The sequence below is a fragment of the Protopterus annectens genome, chromosome 13.part0 (genome assembly GCF_019279795.1).
Source record: "Protopterus annectens isolate FY-2018-M chromosome 13.part0, PAN1.0, whole genome shotgun sequence".
Lineage (NCBI taxonomy): Eukaryota > Metazoa > Chordata > Ceratodontiformes > Protopteridae > Protopterus > Protopterus annectens.
In genome coordinates this window covers 583471913-583487177 of record NC_056747.1, presented here as the reverse complement: position 1 = coordinate 583487177, position 15265 = coordinate 583471913, and the positions used below count along the sequence as shown (strand labels likewise).

Below are 15265 nucleotides of genomic sequence, written 5' to 3'. Positions count from 1 at the left end.
ATTTTCAGTGTTTTGAGTTTTCAGTGTTATGAAGTGAATCTATATATATATATATATATATATATATATATATATATATATATATATATATATATATATATATATAAAATATACTGCAATATTGTCTTTGCTACTTTTTTGTGGAGCCTATTACTGTAAAATTGTAATTTTTTTTGGAGCTTTTCTCTTCAGGTCTCCACTGAAAATGGGCCTGTGCTCAGTTGGACCAATCCAGTTAACAAATGTGAAATAAATAAATAAGTGACATACCATCCTCTGCATATTACAGCTATGATATAAATGTAGCATTAGCCAGGAATGGGGATGCTGCAAACAACAGGTAATAAATGATACATAGACATTTAGTAAAGCTGTGTCTTGTTCTTGTCTGTCTTTCTCCCTTAAGTAATAGGCTATGGCAGTGTACTATTCAGGAGTGATATAACATATTCTGCACATTGAACCTACGATATGAATGCAGTATAGGCCAGGATTGGTGGGTGGGCAAAAAGCAGGCAATAATAATACAAAAACATTTAGTAAACCTAGGATGTCTGTCTGTCTCCTCTGTCTCTTGTACACTGCCGTCTGACAGACTCATACACAGAAGCACATGCACATTTGTTGGCCCTTCTTCTATTTCCTGCTTTGCTATGTTTCACAGATATGGCTCAAACTTGTCATGCACATGCAGCTCTTTACCTTTGCCCATCAAAACTGAAAAGGATGTGAAATGTTAGCTGCCCCTCATCTCAGTACTTTGTAATGCACACCCACTGGATCATTACTGCTCTTTGTTTAAGAAGTGCTACTTTGCCAGGACCATACTATGTCATAGAAGTGCTGGATTTACAGTAATTCAAAGTAAATCTGTGCATACAGTCTCTGTTGCTCTTCGATGGTGGGGAGGGTGTGGGGCAAAAGTACTTGGTAATATATTTTCTCAGTATTTCATTGTAAATGGCAATTGAAACCCACAGCCATGGCTGCTACTAGTTACTATATGCAGTAGCATGATTGTGTGCCATAACCAATGCGGCGGGAGGGGGTGATGTAACAGGTAACACTGGGATTAGGTCGGGAGGGCTAGGATGTACTGTATAATAGAATGTAGGAGGTCACTATTTTCAGTCAGTAAGCTACTGATCATATGTGGTCAAAAGTAGCAGCAGTTCCAGCCATGAGAAATCAAGAGTTTGGTAAGAAGTACAAAAAAAAAGAATCAGGGATGGAAGGAGAGAAAGAAGAGCCTATGGAAGTAAAAGGTATTTCTCCTGATTGTAACCTTAAGATTGTTAATTTATCATGCAAACTGTTGGACTTTAATGACAAATTTGATTACAAGTGTTGAGGAAAGGCTGGAATTTTATTCCTGCAGCTAGAGCTGACATTTGTGATACTTTGAACTGTTTAAGGGACTATGTAAGAAAACTAAATTTGAAATTTGTTTTTGAAAACAATGTTGGTAATGTTTCCTTGCTGACAAAGCCTAGTTATTGTAATCCTCCGTTAAGGCCTGAGCTGGAAGCTTGCTTGGCTGTGACTGAAAAACAGCTTAGAGAGCTACTAACAGCAAGTTTTATAATTTAAGTAAAAATAAATATTCTGCTTTGCAGAACTTGAGAAATGTTGATTCTGTTTTGACTAAAAGCTGACAAAGGAAATTCGCTAGCTGTTTTGAATAAAGGTTATTATGTGGACAAGATGAATGATATGTTGCAGAATACAAGTTTTTATTAAAAAGTTAGTCTTTATGATATTAAACAGTCTTACAGTTTAATTGATAGAGGAATGGTTATGTGAGGGGAGAATTGGGGCTAAGGAGGCTATCTTTTTTTTTGCTAAAAGCAGTCCCAGAATTAGTAAACTTCTTGGCCTGCCGAAAGTTCACAACTCAATAGAGGATCCCCCATTAAGGCCAGTTGTGGATAGTGGGGGTAGTAAGACAGAATATGGCTGTTTTCATTGATAAACAACTGCAAAAAGCAGTTGAAAAAAGTGTAACATATAAGAGATACTTTTGCTTTTACATAAATTATTAAAGGGATTGCTATCTATAGAGAATTTTGATTATCTAGTGACAATGGATGTAAAGTCATTGCTCACTATGATACCAAATGGCACTGGTTTGGAATTTGTGAGGATGGAATTATTAAGTTCTAAGTTTTTTTGTAAGGATAAAGTTTTATTAATTTTAGAATTATTGCATGTTATTTTGTCTTATAACTTTTTTGAATGTAATGACTCCTTCTTTCAGCAAACCAGTGGGGTAGCTATGGGAGTTGCTATGGCTGCCAGCTATGCAAATCTTTTTATGGTATCATGGGAGATGGAATTCATTATGAAAAGTGAGCTTTATAAAAAATGTTGTTTATTATGGGCATTTTATAGATGACTTCTTTTTTATTTGGAGAGGAAGTCATGTTGAATTATTATGTTTTATTGAATATGTTAACAATGCCTGAGATTATTTGAGTTTCACCTCCAGTTTCGATCTTAGTAAAGTGTACTTTTTGGATGTGGAAGTGTACAAGGAAGGGAATATGTTAAAAACTAAAACATATAAGAATGAACTACAGAACAATACTTATTTAGAATTTGGAAGTATGCACCCTTTGAGCCTGAAAAATAACACTGTTAAAGTGCAACTAATGAGAGCCAGTACTTTAACAGATTATGATGATTTATTTTTTAGAAGAAGGGGCTTCCCTATGTTCCAAGTTAATGTATAGGGGCTAACCTGAGAGATTAGTTAAACAGAAACTCGACAAAGAAGGTAGTTTTCATAAGGATAGAGATGTGAGCAATAACAAGCAGTTTTGTAGAAAACAGAACAATTATGAAATGGGAATGTGTGTTCAATATTTATTAGATGGTAAGCAAATCAAAGAAGTTGTAAAAAGCAATTGGAAAATTCTAAGTAGTTTTCCAGAAATTAAAAAAGTGGTGGGAGAAGCTCCTGTGTTTATAAACAAAAGGGGATGAAATTTTAAACATATTTTTCAAAATAAGTTGAGTTTTAATACTGTAGTGAAAATGAGAGGGGAATGGTTAGATGTTTAATTTGTGAATATTGTTTTTGGTAGTAGATGCTAATGAAATTTATATAAATAATGTTAAAATTTTAGTTATAGACTTTTATACATGTAAGTCAAGATTCATGGTTTATTTGTCTATTTGCTGCTCCTGTTCAGCATATGATGTAGGTAGAACCACTAGGGAGCTGTTTAAAAGAATACATGAGCATTTATATGCCATTAAAAAGATGGACAAGAACAATGCACGGGGGAAGCATAGTGTCTTGGAGTGCAAAGGTTTGCCTAAGTTTTTAATATTGGATGGTATATTTTATTTCAATGGGAGGCTAGATGCAGAAGAAGAGTTGAACTGGAGGGAGTATTGCTGGATTGTTAGGTTAGATGCTAGCAACCCTTCAGGACTTAATGACAAGGAACATTTTAAAGTGTATTTAAGGAAGAAGAAACTGAAACATTTTAGCAGGGAGTGTTGCCTTTTAATTTCAATTGTGCTTTAATTGTTTTTAACTGTTTCTTAATTTGTTTGCAATTTAATTAATTATGGTGTGCATATAAAGTTGTTTTTTTTTATTTCTTTTCATTCAGTCTGAAGAAGTCTAACCATAGATGAAAGCACTTACTGGATGTTTCTTTCAGTTTTTGTAGTATTAAAAGGCTTAAGTTAATTTATTTTGTGGGGAGGGGGTTGTGATTTTTGTTTTTTGCTTTTTACAACCAAACTGGTCCGTTTTATGTATTGATTTTTATGTCACAGAAGTGCTGGATTTGCAGTAATTCAAAGTAATTCTGTACATGCAGTCTCAATTGCCCTTCGATAGGGGGTGGGGCAAAAGTACTTGGTAACATCTTTTCTCAGTATTTCATTGTAAATGGCAACGGAAACCCACAGCCATGGCTAATACTAGTTACTATGTGCAGTAGCATGATTGTGTGCCATAACTGAGGCGGGGGGTGATGTAACAGGTAACACTGGGATTAGATTGGGAGGGCTATGATGTACTGTGTAATAGAATATAGGAGGCCCATAACAGTAGAAATGTAATCAATGTTATGCACCAGGAAACTGAATGTCTGGTTATGTAATGAAAGAATAGCACAGTTAAGGTATCCATGACTTGATAAGAATGCATGCCTCATTTAAACCATCCCCCAGTACATTAAAGATCCATTAATCCAGTTCAACTACAATTCTACAGATCTGCAAAACATCAGTTTTATAAGGCAATGTTCAAGCACTGTAAATCTGCATGTTTTTTTTTAAATACAGTGGATATGTTACTTACGTTTAGATGTAAAGTTATATAAAATGGCAACAGTTTGTAAATGGATTCTACAGATACTGTTGGAATTTCACAGAAAAGGAAAAATTTAATTTTAAAATTTTAGGTCTATGGTGACATTCTACATAAATGTATTTGTAATCAGTGGTTGCCATTCTTGTTTTTTTGTTGTTGTTGTTGTAAAGCAGCCATTACAGTGCAGAATTCGTGATTCCTTTTGGTTTCACTTTTTTGAGTATAACAAAGCTGTGTTCAGAAACATTTACATATGTACGTTTTTCCAAAACAAAGACATTATCTAGAGTACGCTGTATAAATTCACAAGTTTCATTCTGTGCAAGAACAGTGCCAGGACAATGACATGTGAAATAGAGAGCCTAATGTGATATACATTGGTGGAGGATACCTAGAAAGGGTTGTGATAGAACACTTTTATTTTATTTTTTGTTATACACATGTTTACCATGATAGTACACTGATTGCAAATGACCAATTGCAAGTACTGACCAGGTGAAATAATTCCCGAAAGAAGAAAAAAGTGGAATAGAGAGGTGTAATCTTTACATATGAAGAACAGACAAGAAAGTAAGAATATATATCAAAAACTGTACAGTTTTTACTGTTTAACATAAAGATAAAACTTTACAGTTTTATAAATCTATATGTCATGTCTGAGTTGCAGTTTTCTCCCACTACTGCTGTACAGGTAGAGATACATTTAATGAAAAGCTGCAGAGCTCCTATAACTAAAACTAGAACTATTCCACTGAGCACTGTGTGAACATTTTGGCAGACTTGCATGATGCATTTTTCCACCTTAGACAATAGCAGTTTACATGTTCTAGAAAACTGCTAACAGGGATGTAATTGATTCTGGGAAATAATGCTAGACTAATTCATTTCATCATATTGTTTTGCTTTTTTTTATCCATAATGTAACTTTTTTAATTAGGTCTTGGTGTTTACATTACTTTATCACAGAATGATCCTTACCTGGTTCTAGTGATGATTTTGTTTCTTTTGTGTCTTGCAGTTCAATCCCAGGGATATGAATGCCATTACAGTTCTCTGTGTCATCTGTCTCATTATCTGTACTGCTTAGCTGGCTTATGACAGCCTGGACGATGGGTACCATCATGGCGGTTGTTGCTGTGTTACTGATCCACATGGAGAGGAAAGCAGTCACACCCATGAATCCCAGCATTAAACTACAAACAAAAAAATAATAATTAAAATGAACAAGTGACTATACAAACAATCCCATAGCTTCCTACGTTTCAAGTGAATCACATTAATTTGATCATCATGTTACCAGTCAAAGAGCATCTAATCTTCATAACGATGACTCTTAGAAATAATGGAAGTCAGAACAGCGAGATGGAAAGAAACAGCAAGATGGAAAAGAAAACACAGGGTTGTCACAGATGTGCACACCTCCAGACTGGTAGCCCAACATAATGCATCTGAGATACTTCAGGTCCAGCTAACATTGGATAAGACAGCAGTTCAGGTCATAGCCTGCAAGAGGTCCCCAACCATGTTCCAAGATTCACACTCCACATTCCCAAGCACCCTGGAGAATATTAGGGTCCAACCTAACACTCTCATACTGGGTGACTTCAACTACCCCTCCATTAACTGGGAAAACTAATCATGTACCAATACACTTGCCCAATGCTTTCTGGAATTCATTAATGCCAATGCCCTGGACTAACTCGTTCTTACCTCCACTAGAGGTAGCAACATCCTTAACATGGTCATTACTAACATGGGCGACTGTTGCTCAACACCAATAGTCAGCTCCTCCCTGGTTAGATCTGATCACAAGCTAAGCACCTTGGAAATCTACATCCCTCCCACCCCACCCCCTAACAAAGGTAACCACTTCCGCAAAGCTAACTTTGGGCTCCGAAAAACAGAGGTGGCTAACTTCACGGCACCCATGCAAATGGACAATAGTTGCATGATCACCAAATCATACATCAATGCACTGTATGAACACGTACACAAATGCATGGCTCTCTCCATACTCAATAGAACTAAGACACTCTCCTCAAAAAAAAAGGAAGCCAATCTGGTGGTCCCCTGCCATAAACAAACTCGCTCTGAGCTACTGCATAATGGTACCTTCTATACCAACCCAACAGATATTGCAAATATACTGGCGGACAGATTCAGTGATAACTTTATCCCTCTCTTCCCCTCCAAAGGACCAATCACAATACCAGTAGATTGCCAGGCACCCAGTATTACTGCTGCACAAGTTAAAACAGCACAGTCCAAGGCCAAGAATACAGCTTCTATGGGACCTGACAGTATCCCTGGCTGTGTCCTACATGAACTACAGAGTAAACTGACACCTCACCTGTGTGCCCTGTTCAATCACAGCCTCATCTCAGGCTTTGTCCCTACCAATTGGTGCACTGCTACAGTCATCCCTCTCCACAAAGAAGGAGTGACTACAGACCCCAGGAACTATCGCCCCAATAGCCTGACGAGTCTGATATGCAAAGCTATGGAACACATCATCATGGACCTAATAAACAAGGATACAGGGAATCTATAAACTCTGGATCCTACACAGTTTGGTTTTGTGAAGGGTAGATCATGCCTGCTCAACTTGGTCGACTTCTTTGAGTCAGTCACCAGAGCTGTGGATGAAGGTAAGGTGGTTCCTATAGCCTACATTGATCTGGCCAAGGCCTTTGATACCATTCCCCACTCAGGAATCATAGAAAAACTTACTAAGCTAGGCATCAACCCCTATGTCACTAGGTGGGTTGCAAACTGGCTCTCAGATAGAACCCACAGTGTGAAAGTAGCTGACTCCAAGTCAAACTGCCGGCCAGTCATGAGGGGAGTCCCACAGGGTTCAGTCCTGGGTCCTCTCCTGTTTGGTATCCACTTCTGTAAAGTCCAGGCCAACATGAAGTTACTCTGGCTGACAAAGTTCACAGATGATTGCAAGTTGGGAGCTATTATTAACTACCCAAGTGATGTTAACATCCTACAGAAAGGCCTCAATGAGACCAACGACTGGTGTCAGAACCATGGCCTTAAGCTTAATGCCAAAAAATGTGTCTTCATCCCCTTTGGGAAAAACCCAGTTCCCTTGAATTACCACATTGATGGTAGTCCACTGAACACAGAAGGCGTTATAAGAGATCTGGGAACACAGGTTGACAGCAACCTCTCTTTTGACCACCACTGTGGTCAGAAAGTCATTCTGTGTGGCACATCTCATTACTAAGGGTTTTGCATCCAGGAAGAAAGAGGTCATTGTCTCCCTCTACTCTTCCCTCATTAGGCCAATCATCGAGTACAATGCCCCATTTGGCATGTACCTCACTAGACACCTGCAACAACTGGGGAGGCCGCAAAAGTACGTCACAAAGAGGATCTTAGATCTTAAACACTTGTCCTATATGGACAGACTCAAAAAAGTCCAACTGTTCTTTGTCTCATATCGCCTACATAGAGACGATCTTTGCTTGACTTACAAAGCCATGTCTGACCCAGCACTGTTAGAAATGCTACATCTAAAGAAATCCCAATCCCTCCACACGACACGCTCCAGAGACCTCAACCTCATTACCACAATCAACAGAAGATGCTGGAGGGACAGGTTCATAACCCAGAGACTGCCCATGCTATGGAATAGACTTCTCATACATGTCAAGCAGAGCACCTCACTGGCCCTCTTCAAGAGAAATCTTGATGAGTGGATGGGAAATAGAAAATTCATGCCAGGGATCACTCCAGTGGCTCTACTTAACAGAGGCACTAGGAACTAAGGTTGAGTGGCACGATGCCAGGGTAATCCTATGGGCTAGACTTGTAAAGGCTCCAGGGCCATTAGCCTAGTACACATCTATGAACCTATGAACCTATGACCCAGGAGGAAGGTGATGTAAGCCATGGACCCTAACAGTTGCAGCAAACACCACGGAAAGCATAAAAACCTATCAGGAAATAGATAATTATTATATGATCATAATATTGAACTAGAAGTGACCCAAAATAACATAAAACAAAGCTCCTGCATGCAGATTTGAACCAGCAGACCTATAGTCCTTTTCCAATACCACTGTATTAACAAGTGGATGGCAGAACACTGATGCATTTACTTACTTAAGCATTCCTAGTGCTCATGCTGTATGATGCAACCTTACATTTTTTTTCCTTTCCATCTTGCTGTTCAGACTTTTGTTATTTCCAAGAGTCATCGGTATGAACATCTGACACTCTTTGACCGATAACATGATGATTGAAGTGATGTGATTAGATCAAAATTTAGGAAGCCCAATCCTGTATTACTGTACTATATTGCTGTTGTGGTCTCAGACTTTATTGGTTTCATTTAGATTTTGTCAACTACTTAGGTAAAGTGAGACAAAAGGTTCCATTTTGGGATGATTTGTTTAACAGAGGAAAGTAAATGATGTGATCATGTACTTGTAAGGTTTAAATGCACGTGAACATTCATCCAAAAACACCAAATATGTTAAGTTCCTTTACAAACACAACACAGGCAGAAGAAAGGGCAGCAGTAAATGGTGAAAAGAAACTTGATGAAATGTTGCTCTGTGTAGACAATGCAAAGCACTCTGTCAAGTGCAAGTAATTCAGGTCAGAGGCACTACTTAAATGGAAAACAACCTTCAGCTGGTAGCAGGATGGCACAGAAAATGCATTGGCACAATTACTAATCGGAAGCAGAAATTGCCAAGCTTTCATTTGATGGAACAGATGTACTGCATGCAGTCGGGCTTTCTGAATACAGAGAATTACTGAAGTTACCAGCCAGAAAAGGTGGGAAACTCAACAATCAAAACTAAGGGATTCACAGTACAGCCCTATGTACTATGTAACCTATTAATAGAAGTGCAATTTGTACATGGGAAACATTAGCAATGAAAAAAGAGAGACAAGTCTTGTAACGCAGATCAGTGTTATAAGTAACTGTATGAAGCATCGTAATGATTCTTATTGTAGGTGCTGTTGTTTACTTTAAATAATCATTTATTATACATAGAGATTAAGCAAACACTCACATCAATAAGTTCAATTTTTTTCCAGTGTCTGCTATTAATTATCATGGCAAAAGGCATTGCAGCTTGTCTGACATGCAACAGTTCCACTTTGCTTTATCATTTGTAGCTAATTAGGGCAGATGCACAAGAGAAACAGCAACCACCTATGATAGGTAAAGTCATCACATCACTAGAAGCTTTCCTATTTTCCCCTGAATCATGGCTTTCAACACTAAGCTGTAGTCTGGCAGACCTGGAGGCCTGTCATACTCCACTTTTAGGCTGAAGCAGTCTATACTGAGCTCATTCATGCTACAGAAGGAAGACATTCACTGACAGGATCTCACAATATTGCACAACCTCTACATGGGCAAATAAATAGAGGATTATGAGTCCTAACCACTTTATTATGTGTCTGAGACATGAATGCCAAGAAATTCACCTTGGTATTGAAGTCTGAGAGGTGAATCTTGGCATCCATGTTGAGAGCACATAATGGAGGGTTATGATCAGAGACCCTATCATAATTCTTTGTGGTGCATGGCTCTGCTCCATGTACTACTAGATACAGAAGGAAAAAAAAGTGTTTTGTCATCTTTTACTTAGTGTGCTCTGTCAAAAAGACAGCGTAACACATCTTACATTAGGAAAAGAAGGTCAGGGACAAATTGCTTACACAGACAGCAGGCAGGAAGAAATAATCTGTGTTTTATTCTGCTGCTGTTGTTTGTTGGCCAGTGCTGGCAGTTTTACTGCCTAGTGAGATAACCAATCTTAAGAGCTTAAGCAGGAGCACTTAACAGGTTTTCCTTTTTCACGATATCTTAGCATAGTCACTGCGCTCCATGCACTACATACTTATATACTTCTACTGTAAAAAAGAATCTTTTTAGTCTTGCGGCTTTTTCATGATAACATAACTGTCTCTGGACCCAGTGCTTAAGAAATACAATGTCCAGTTACATTTTTTAAATATAATAAAATATGACAAAATCAGAAATAATAGAAAACACTAATTCAAGTTTCACTCCTTCACAACTTATCCATATCCATAGCTAATTATGAGTTCAGAAAATGCCACACTACATGCTGTGGAAGTCATAGGGGGAATTTCAAAGCAAGACAGTCTCCAAGCAGTAAAATTGAAGTAGAAAAAAAAACTGAAGCAATTACATCAGTGGTATAGTTATAATTAAGACATTTCTTTTCATATGACTTCTACACAAGTCTGAGGATGACTCGCTGCTATGTTATATGAATGCAATATGTATTTTACTTCTTTCTGAGGCTTCAAAAACTGTCTGAAAAAAAAAACATATATATATATATATATATATATATATATATATATATATATATATATATATATGCTTCCATCAGAGATTCTGACTTGCTTTGAGGTGCAGCTCATGACATTTATTTATCATTTGCTACAGGCAGCATAGCCACTGATATTCATACATCAGAAATAGTTAAATATACTGATGAGCTGGGATACAGGCAAATGTGTCAGTGTCTACTATTATTTCTGATGTGGCAAACCATTATTCAAAATGGCTGGCAGGCCACTAGTTTGCTTGAGGCCTTGCATTCAGAAATGGTCATGACATCAGTTTTCATGTGTTAATGGGAAATCTCTTAATTTCTAGAACACCTTTTGAAGCCAACAGTAAATACATATGTGTCCCTCAGTGGTCTGTTTATGGACTTTTCCTGTTTAGCATCTTTATCAGTCCATTACTGAGGGACTTTTCTTCAGTGAGTGCAATACTAGGTGCTATTAATTTGTAGCTGGGAGATACTTTAATTTACTGGACTGCATTTAACAGGAATTCCAGTAAGTCTTCCAGTTAGATTTTCTGAAAATGTTTACTTGGTTTGAGGTAATAGACATACTAATTAATATTTGTAGTAGAAGTAAGGCAATGCTATCTGGGATTCCTGGCTGGGTAGATAAGATTCTTCCTGAACTGATCATCTGTGTAAGATAAGAGTACATACCTTCCAATACCTTGGGTTTGGCTTAGTCCCGATCTAGGTATGAAAACCATTTGTGCAGTTTTGTGCTTGTTTGCGTATCATGCACTGCTGAGCAGCGGTGGGCACCATAGGCGGTTATAGACGCAAACACATCTGCCTGCAAATTTTCCCTTAGTACTCTACTGGTGCTCCATTGGTGAGTTCTCGAGATTGTTTCTTACTGACAGGTGATACATTCAGTGAAGCTTCTGAGGTACTGTCACAGATCCTACCCACTAGCCCTTCGTATTTTTTGTCCACTTCTACTGTCTTCTATTTTACCTGGTCCTTCTTGTCTTCTCCCTGTTTTCTGACCACATCAACTTACCTAGCATTATGGATGGACAATTTCCCACAGTTTCTCCAGCCAGCCTGGTTGACATGAGCATCCTAAGGCAATGTAGCAATTGCCTCATGTACACTGGAAACCCACTACTTCTACGCCACACACATTTATTATGTGAGAGATACATCTATATCAAGAACCTAGACTCCAGGCTCTCTCACTTACCAGTCAGTTCATCTAATCCTAAGCATGTTGTCAGCATGCATATGTGGCGGTCCTCACCAGAAGCATACCTAAACATCAGAGACCTCCCAAACACAAATACAAGCACAATTCAAATAATACATCCTCTGCAGAACATAGTACACATAAAATACCACACACCAGTTTCTCACCAGTTGAGCCTCTAAGGCATAACACAAAAAACAAACATCTTAGTCATAGACTCAGATGTCCCTCTCACCAAGTTGCATAAGGAAGAAAGTTAAGGTCAGCTGCCTGTCAGATGCCAAGATCTGCCACATCACACGCTCACTCAGTTCTCTCAACAACAGGCAATGTTATGACTCTGTCATAGTCCATGTTAGTGTGAATAACTTGAGTCATACCTCACTGGACTATATGAAGAGACACATGACTGAGCTCTCTGATTATGTGTCTCAGGCAGGTATGAACCCATCCTTAAGCAGCATTTTACCTTTGCTTAGGATTATACCTCAATACAAGCAAAAAAATGATTGACTTCAAGAACTGGCTTAGTTTCTGGTGTCATTCAAAATGGATCCAGTATCTGTCAGTCTAGGATAACATGGTTGACAGACCTCAATGTTTTGCCAGAGACAGTCTTCATCTGTCACCCCTGGGATTTTGTTTACTGGCTAAGGCTCTTGTCACCCACATAGTGCCTTTTTTAGGCAATGTCACAAGAACAAAATTCCTAATGTATAAATACCCCTAAAAACAACCTCAAGGTTATGCTGCTAAATGCTAGGAGTCAAAACTATAAACTGCACTCACTGGAAGCAGTCCTTACCTTGGAAGATGATGACATTTGTGCAGTCACGGAGGGCTGGTTTAAGGCTGCAGAGAGCACTCCAGCTATACCAGGTTACATTTCCTTCCACACATTCAGACCACAAACTGAAGGCATTAGAACTAAAGGATGTGGTGTATCAGTATTCATTAAATATAAATATACCTCTAGATTGGTTAAACAGCACAATTCCCTCAAATTACTTCAGGTGCAATTGACTGTGGATAAAACCCCTCTTCAGGTCATTGCCAGCCATAGGACCCCCTCCATGAATCAGAACATCCACTCTGCCTACTTGGGTCTAGTTGAGTCAGTCAAGATACCACCAAACACCCTGTGTTTTGTGACTTTAATTACCCATTCATTGAGTGGGTAAATTATACGTATTCCAACTCACTTGCCAAAGGTTCCTGGACTTTGTTAACTCCAGTGCCCTGGACCAGCTGGTTGACACACCCACAAGGGGCTCAAACATCCTGGCTCTGATGCTCATCAACATGGGAGATCACTGCCCCAGCCTGAGTGTGTGGCCATCCCTGCTGAAATCAGACCCCACGTCAGTCTTGCTAGAAGTAACTATAGCATAAGCCCCCCACCCCAGCAATAACTAAAAAAAAACTTCTCCAAGGCCAATTACAAACTCTTACGTGACAACATAAACAGCTTCAAAGCCCCCCCCCCCCACTGATGGAACAGACAGCTATGCTGAGTTATACACCAATGCTTTATAAGAGCACCTATAGAATTGTATTGACACTGCCATACCTGATAGAACCAAAGCAAGATCTTTAAGGAAAAACAAACCTGCCTGTTGGATAACTGCCATTAGTAGGCTATACAGTAGGAGAAATAAATTGCTGTCTAAGAGTAGGAAAGAACAGTCTGAAAACTGGAAACACTCTCTCCTCAACTTAAACAAGCAAATAAGTCCTCCAAAGCAAACTACAAATCCAAATTAGATTCCCTAACTAAGGATAACCACAAGGTGTTCTTTAGTTATGATACCACAGTATGAGCAGAAAATGATTGACTTCAACAACTGGCTAAGTTTCTGGTGTCATTCTAAGGGGATCCAGTATCTGTCTGCCTGGGACAACATGATCGACAGACCGTGATCCTTTGCCAGACATGGCCTGCATCTATCACCCCTGGGATTCCGGGTACTGGGTAAGGGTCTTGCCACACCTAAAGTGCCTTTTTTAGGCAGCATTCCGAAGACCAAACTTTTACCTTAACAGCTACAAACAAATGCAATATGAGGGTCATGCTGCTCAATGCTAGAAGTCTAAATCTCAAGATGCACTTGCTCGGAGCTCTCCTCAAAGTGGAGAATGTCGACATCTGTGCTGTAATGCAGATCTGGTTTAAAGAGGCAGAGAGCACCCCTGCACTCCCAGGCTATAACTCATTCCATACCTTTTGGCCGCAGAATATGTCCGGAAGCTCCAAAGGCGGTGGTGTCTCCATATTCTTAAAGGATATGCACACCTCTAGACTGGTAGCCCAGCATAATGGATCCAAGATACTTCGGGTACAACTAACACTGGATAAGATGGTGATACAAGTCATAGCCTGGTACAGAACCCCAAACATGTCCCCAGATTCTCATTCCAACTTTCTAAACACCCTGGAATCTATCAAGGTCCAACCCAATACTCTGATACTGGGTGACTTCAACTACCCTTCCATCAACTGGGAAAACTATTCAAGTTCAAATATACAGGCCCAATGCTTTCTGGAATTTATCAATTCCAATGCCCAGGATCAGCTCATTCTCACCCCCACTAGAGGAAGCAACATCCTTGACCTGGTTATCACCAACATGGGAGACTGTTGCTCCACACCTATAGTCAATTCCTCCCTGGTTAAATGTGACCACAAACTGATCACCATGGAAATCTCCATCTCACCTACACCCCCCGCCAAGGTGACCACCCTGAAAAGCTTCTCTAAAGCCGACTTAGGGCTCCTAAAACAGAGGTGGCTAACTTCTCGGCACCCATGCCACTGGAAAATAGCTGCATGACTGCCGAATCATACACCAATGTACTGTATGAGCATGTACACAAATGCATGGACCTTGCCATACCAAATAGAACTAAGACGCTCTCCTACAGAAAAAAGGAAGCCACTCTACAACAGAAGGAAAAAAACTGTTGCAGAAAAAATGAAGTCACAAGACTGGAAAACTTCCTGTATCAGTCTCAACAAAAAGCTGAGATCCCTTATCAAATCCTCTAAAGCCAGCTATGAAGGCAGAATTGCAGCTGACACTAAAAACAACCACAAATCCTTCTATAACTATATCAAAAACCTTAAAGGCAATACCCAGATTTGCTCTGAGTTATTGCACAATGACACCTCCTGTACTGAGCTAACAGATATAGCTAACATACTGGCCGACAGATTCAGTGCCAACTTTACCCCCCCAGGACTCTATCACAATACCAGAAGAAAGCTGGTACCCACCATTTCTGCGGCACAGGTAAAAGCTGCATTGTCCAAATCCAAGAATACAGCATCCAAGGGATCTGATAATATCTCTGGCTGCATCCTACATGAGCTACAAAATGAAC

General features: G+C 39.2%; 1 protein-coding gene across 4 annotated transcripts in view; it reads right to left on the bottom strand.

Annotated features, from left to right (window-relative positions):
- The window catches only part of SLC13A5 (solute carrier family 13 member 5), a 423982-nt gene that overhangs the window by 122366 nt on the left and 286351 nt on the right, over positions 1–15265 (bottom strand). For all 4 annotated transcript variants that reach the window (XM_044054248.1, XM_044054250.1, XM_044054249.1 and 1 more), the window contains one exon: positions 5312–5526. In XM_044054248.1, the coding sequence (XP_043910183.1) occupies positions 5312–5526 (215 nt within the window). The remainder of the gene's footprint in view (positions 1–5311; positions 5527–15265) is intronic.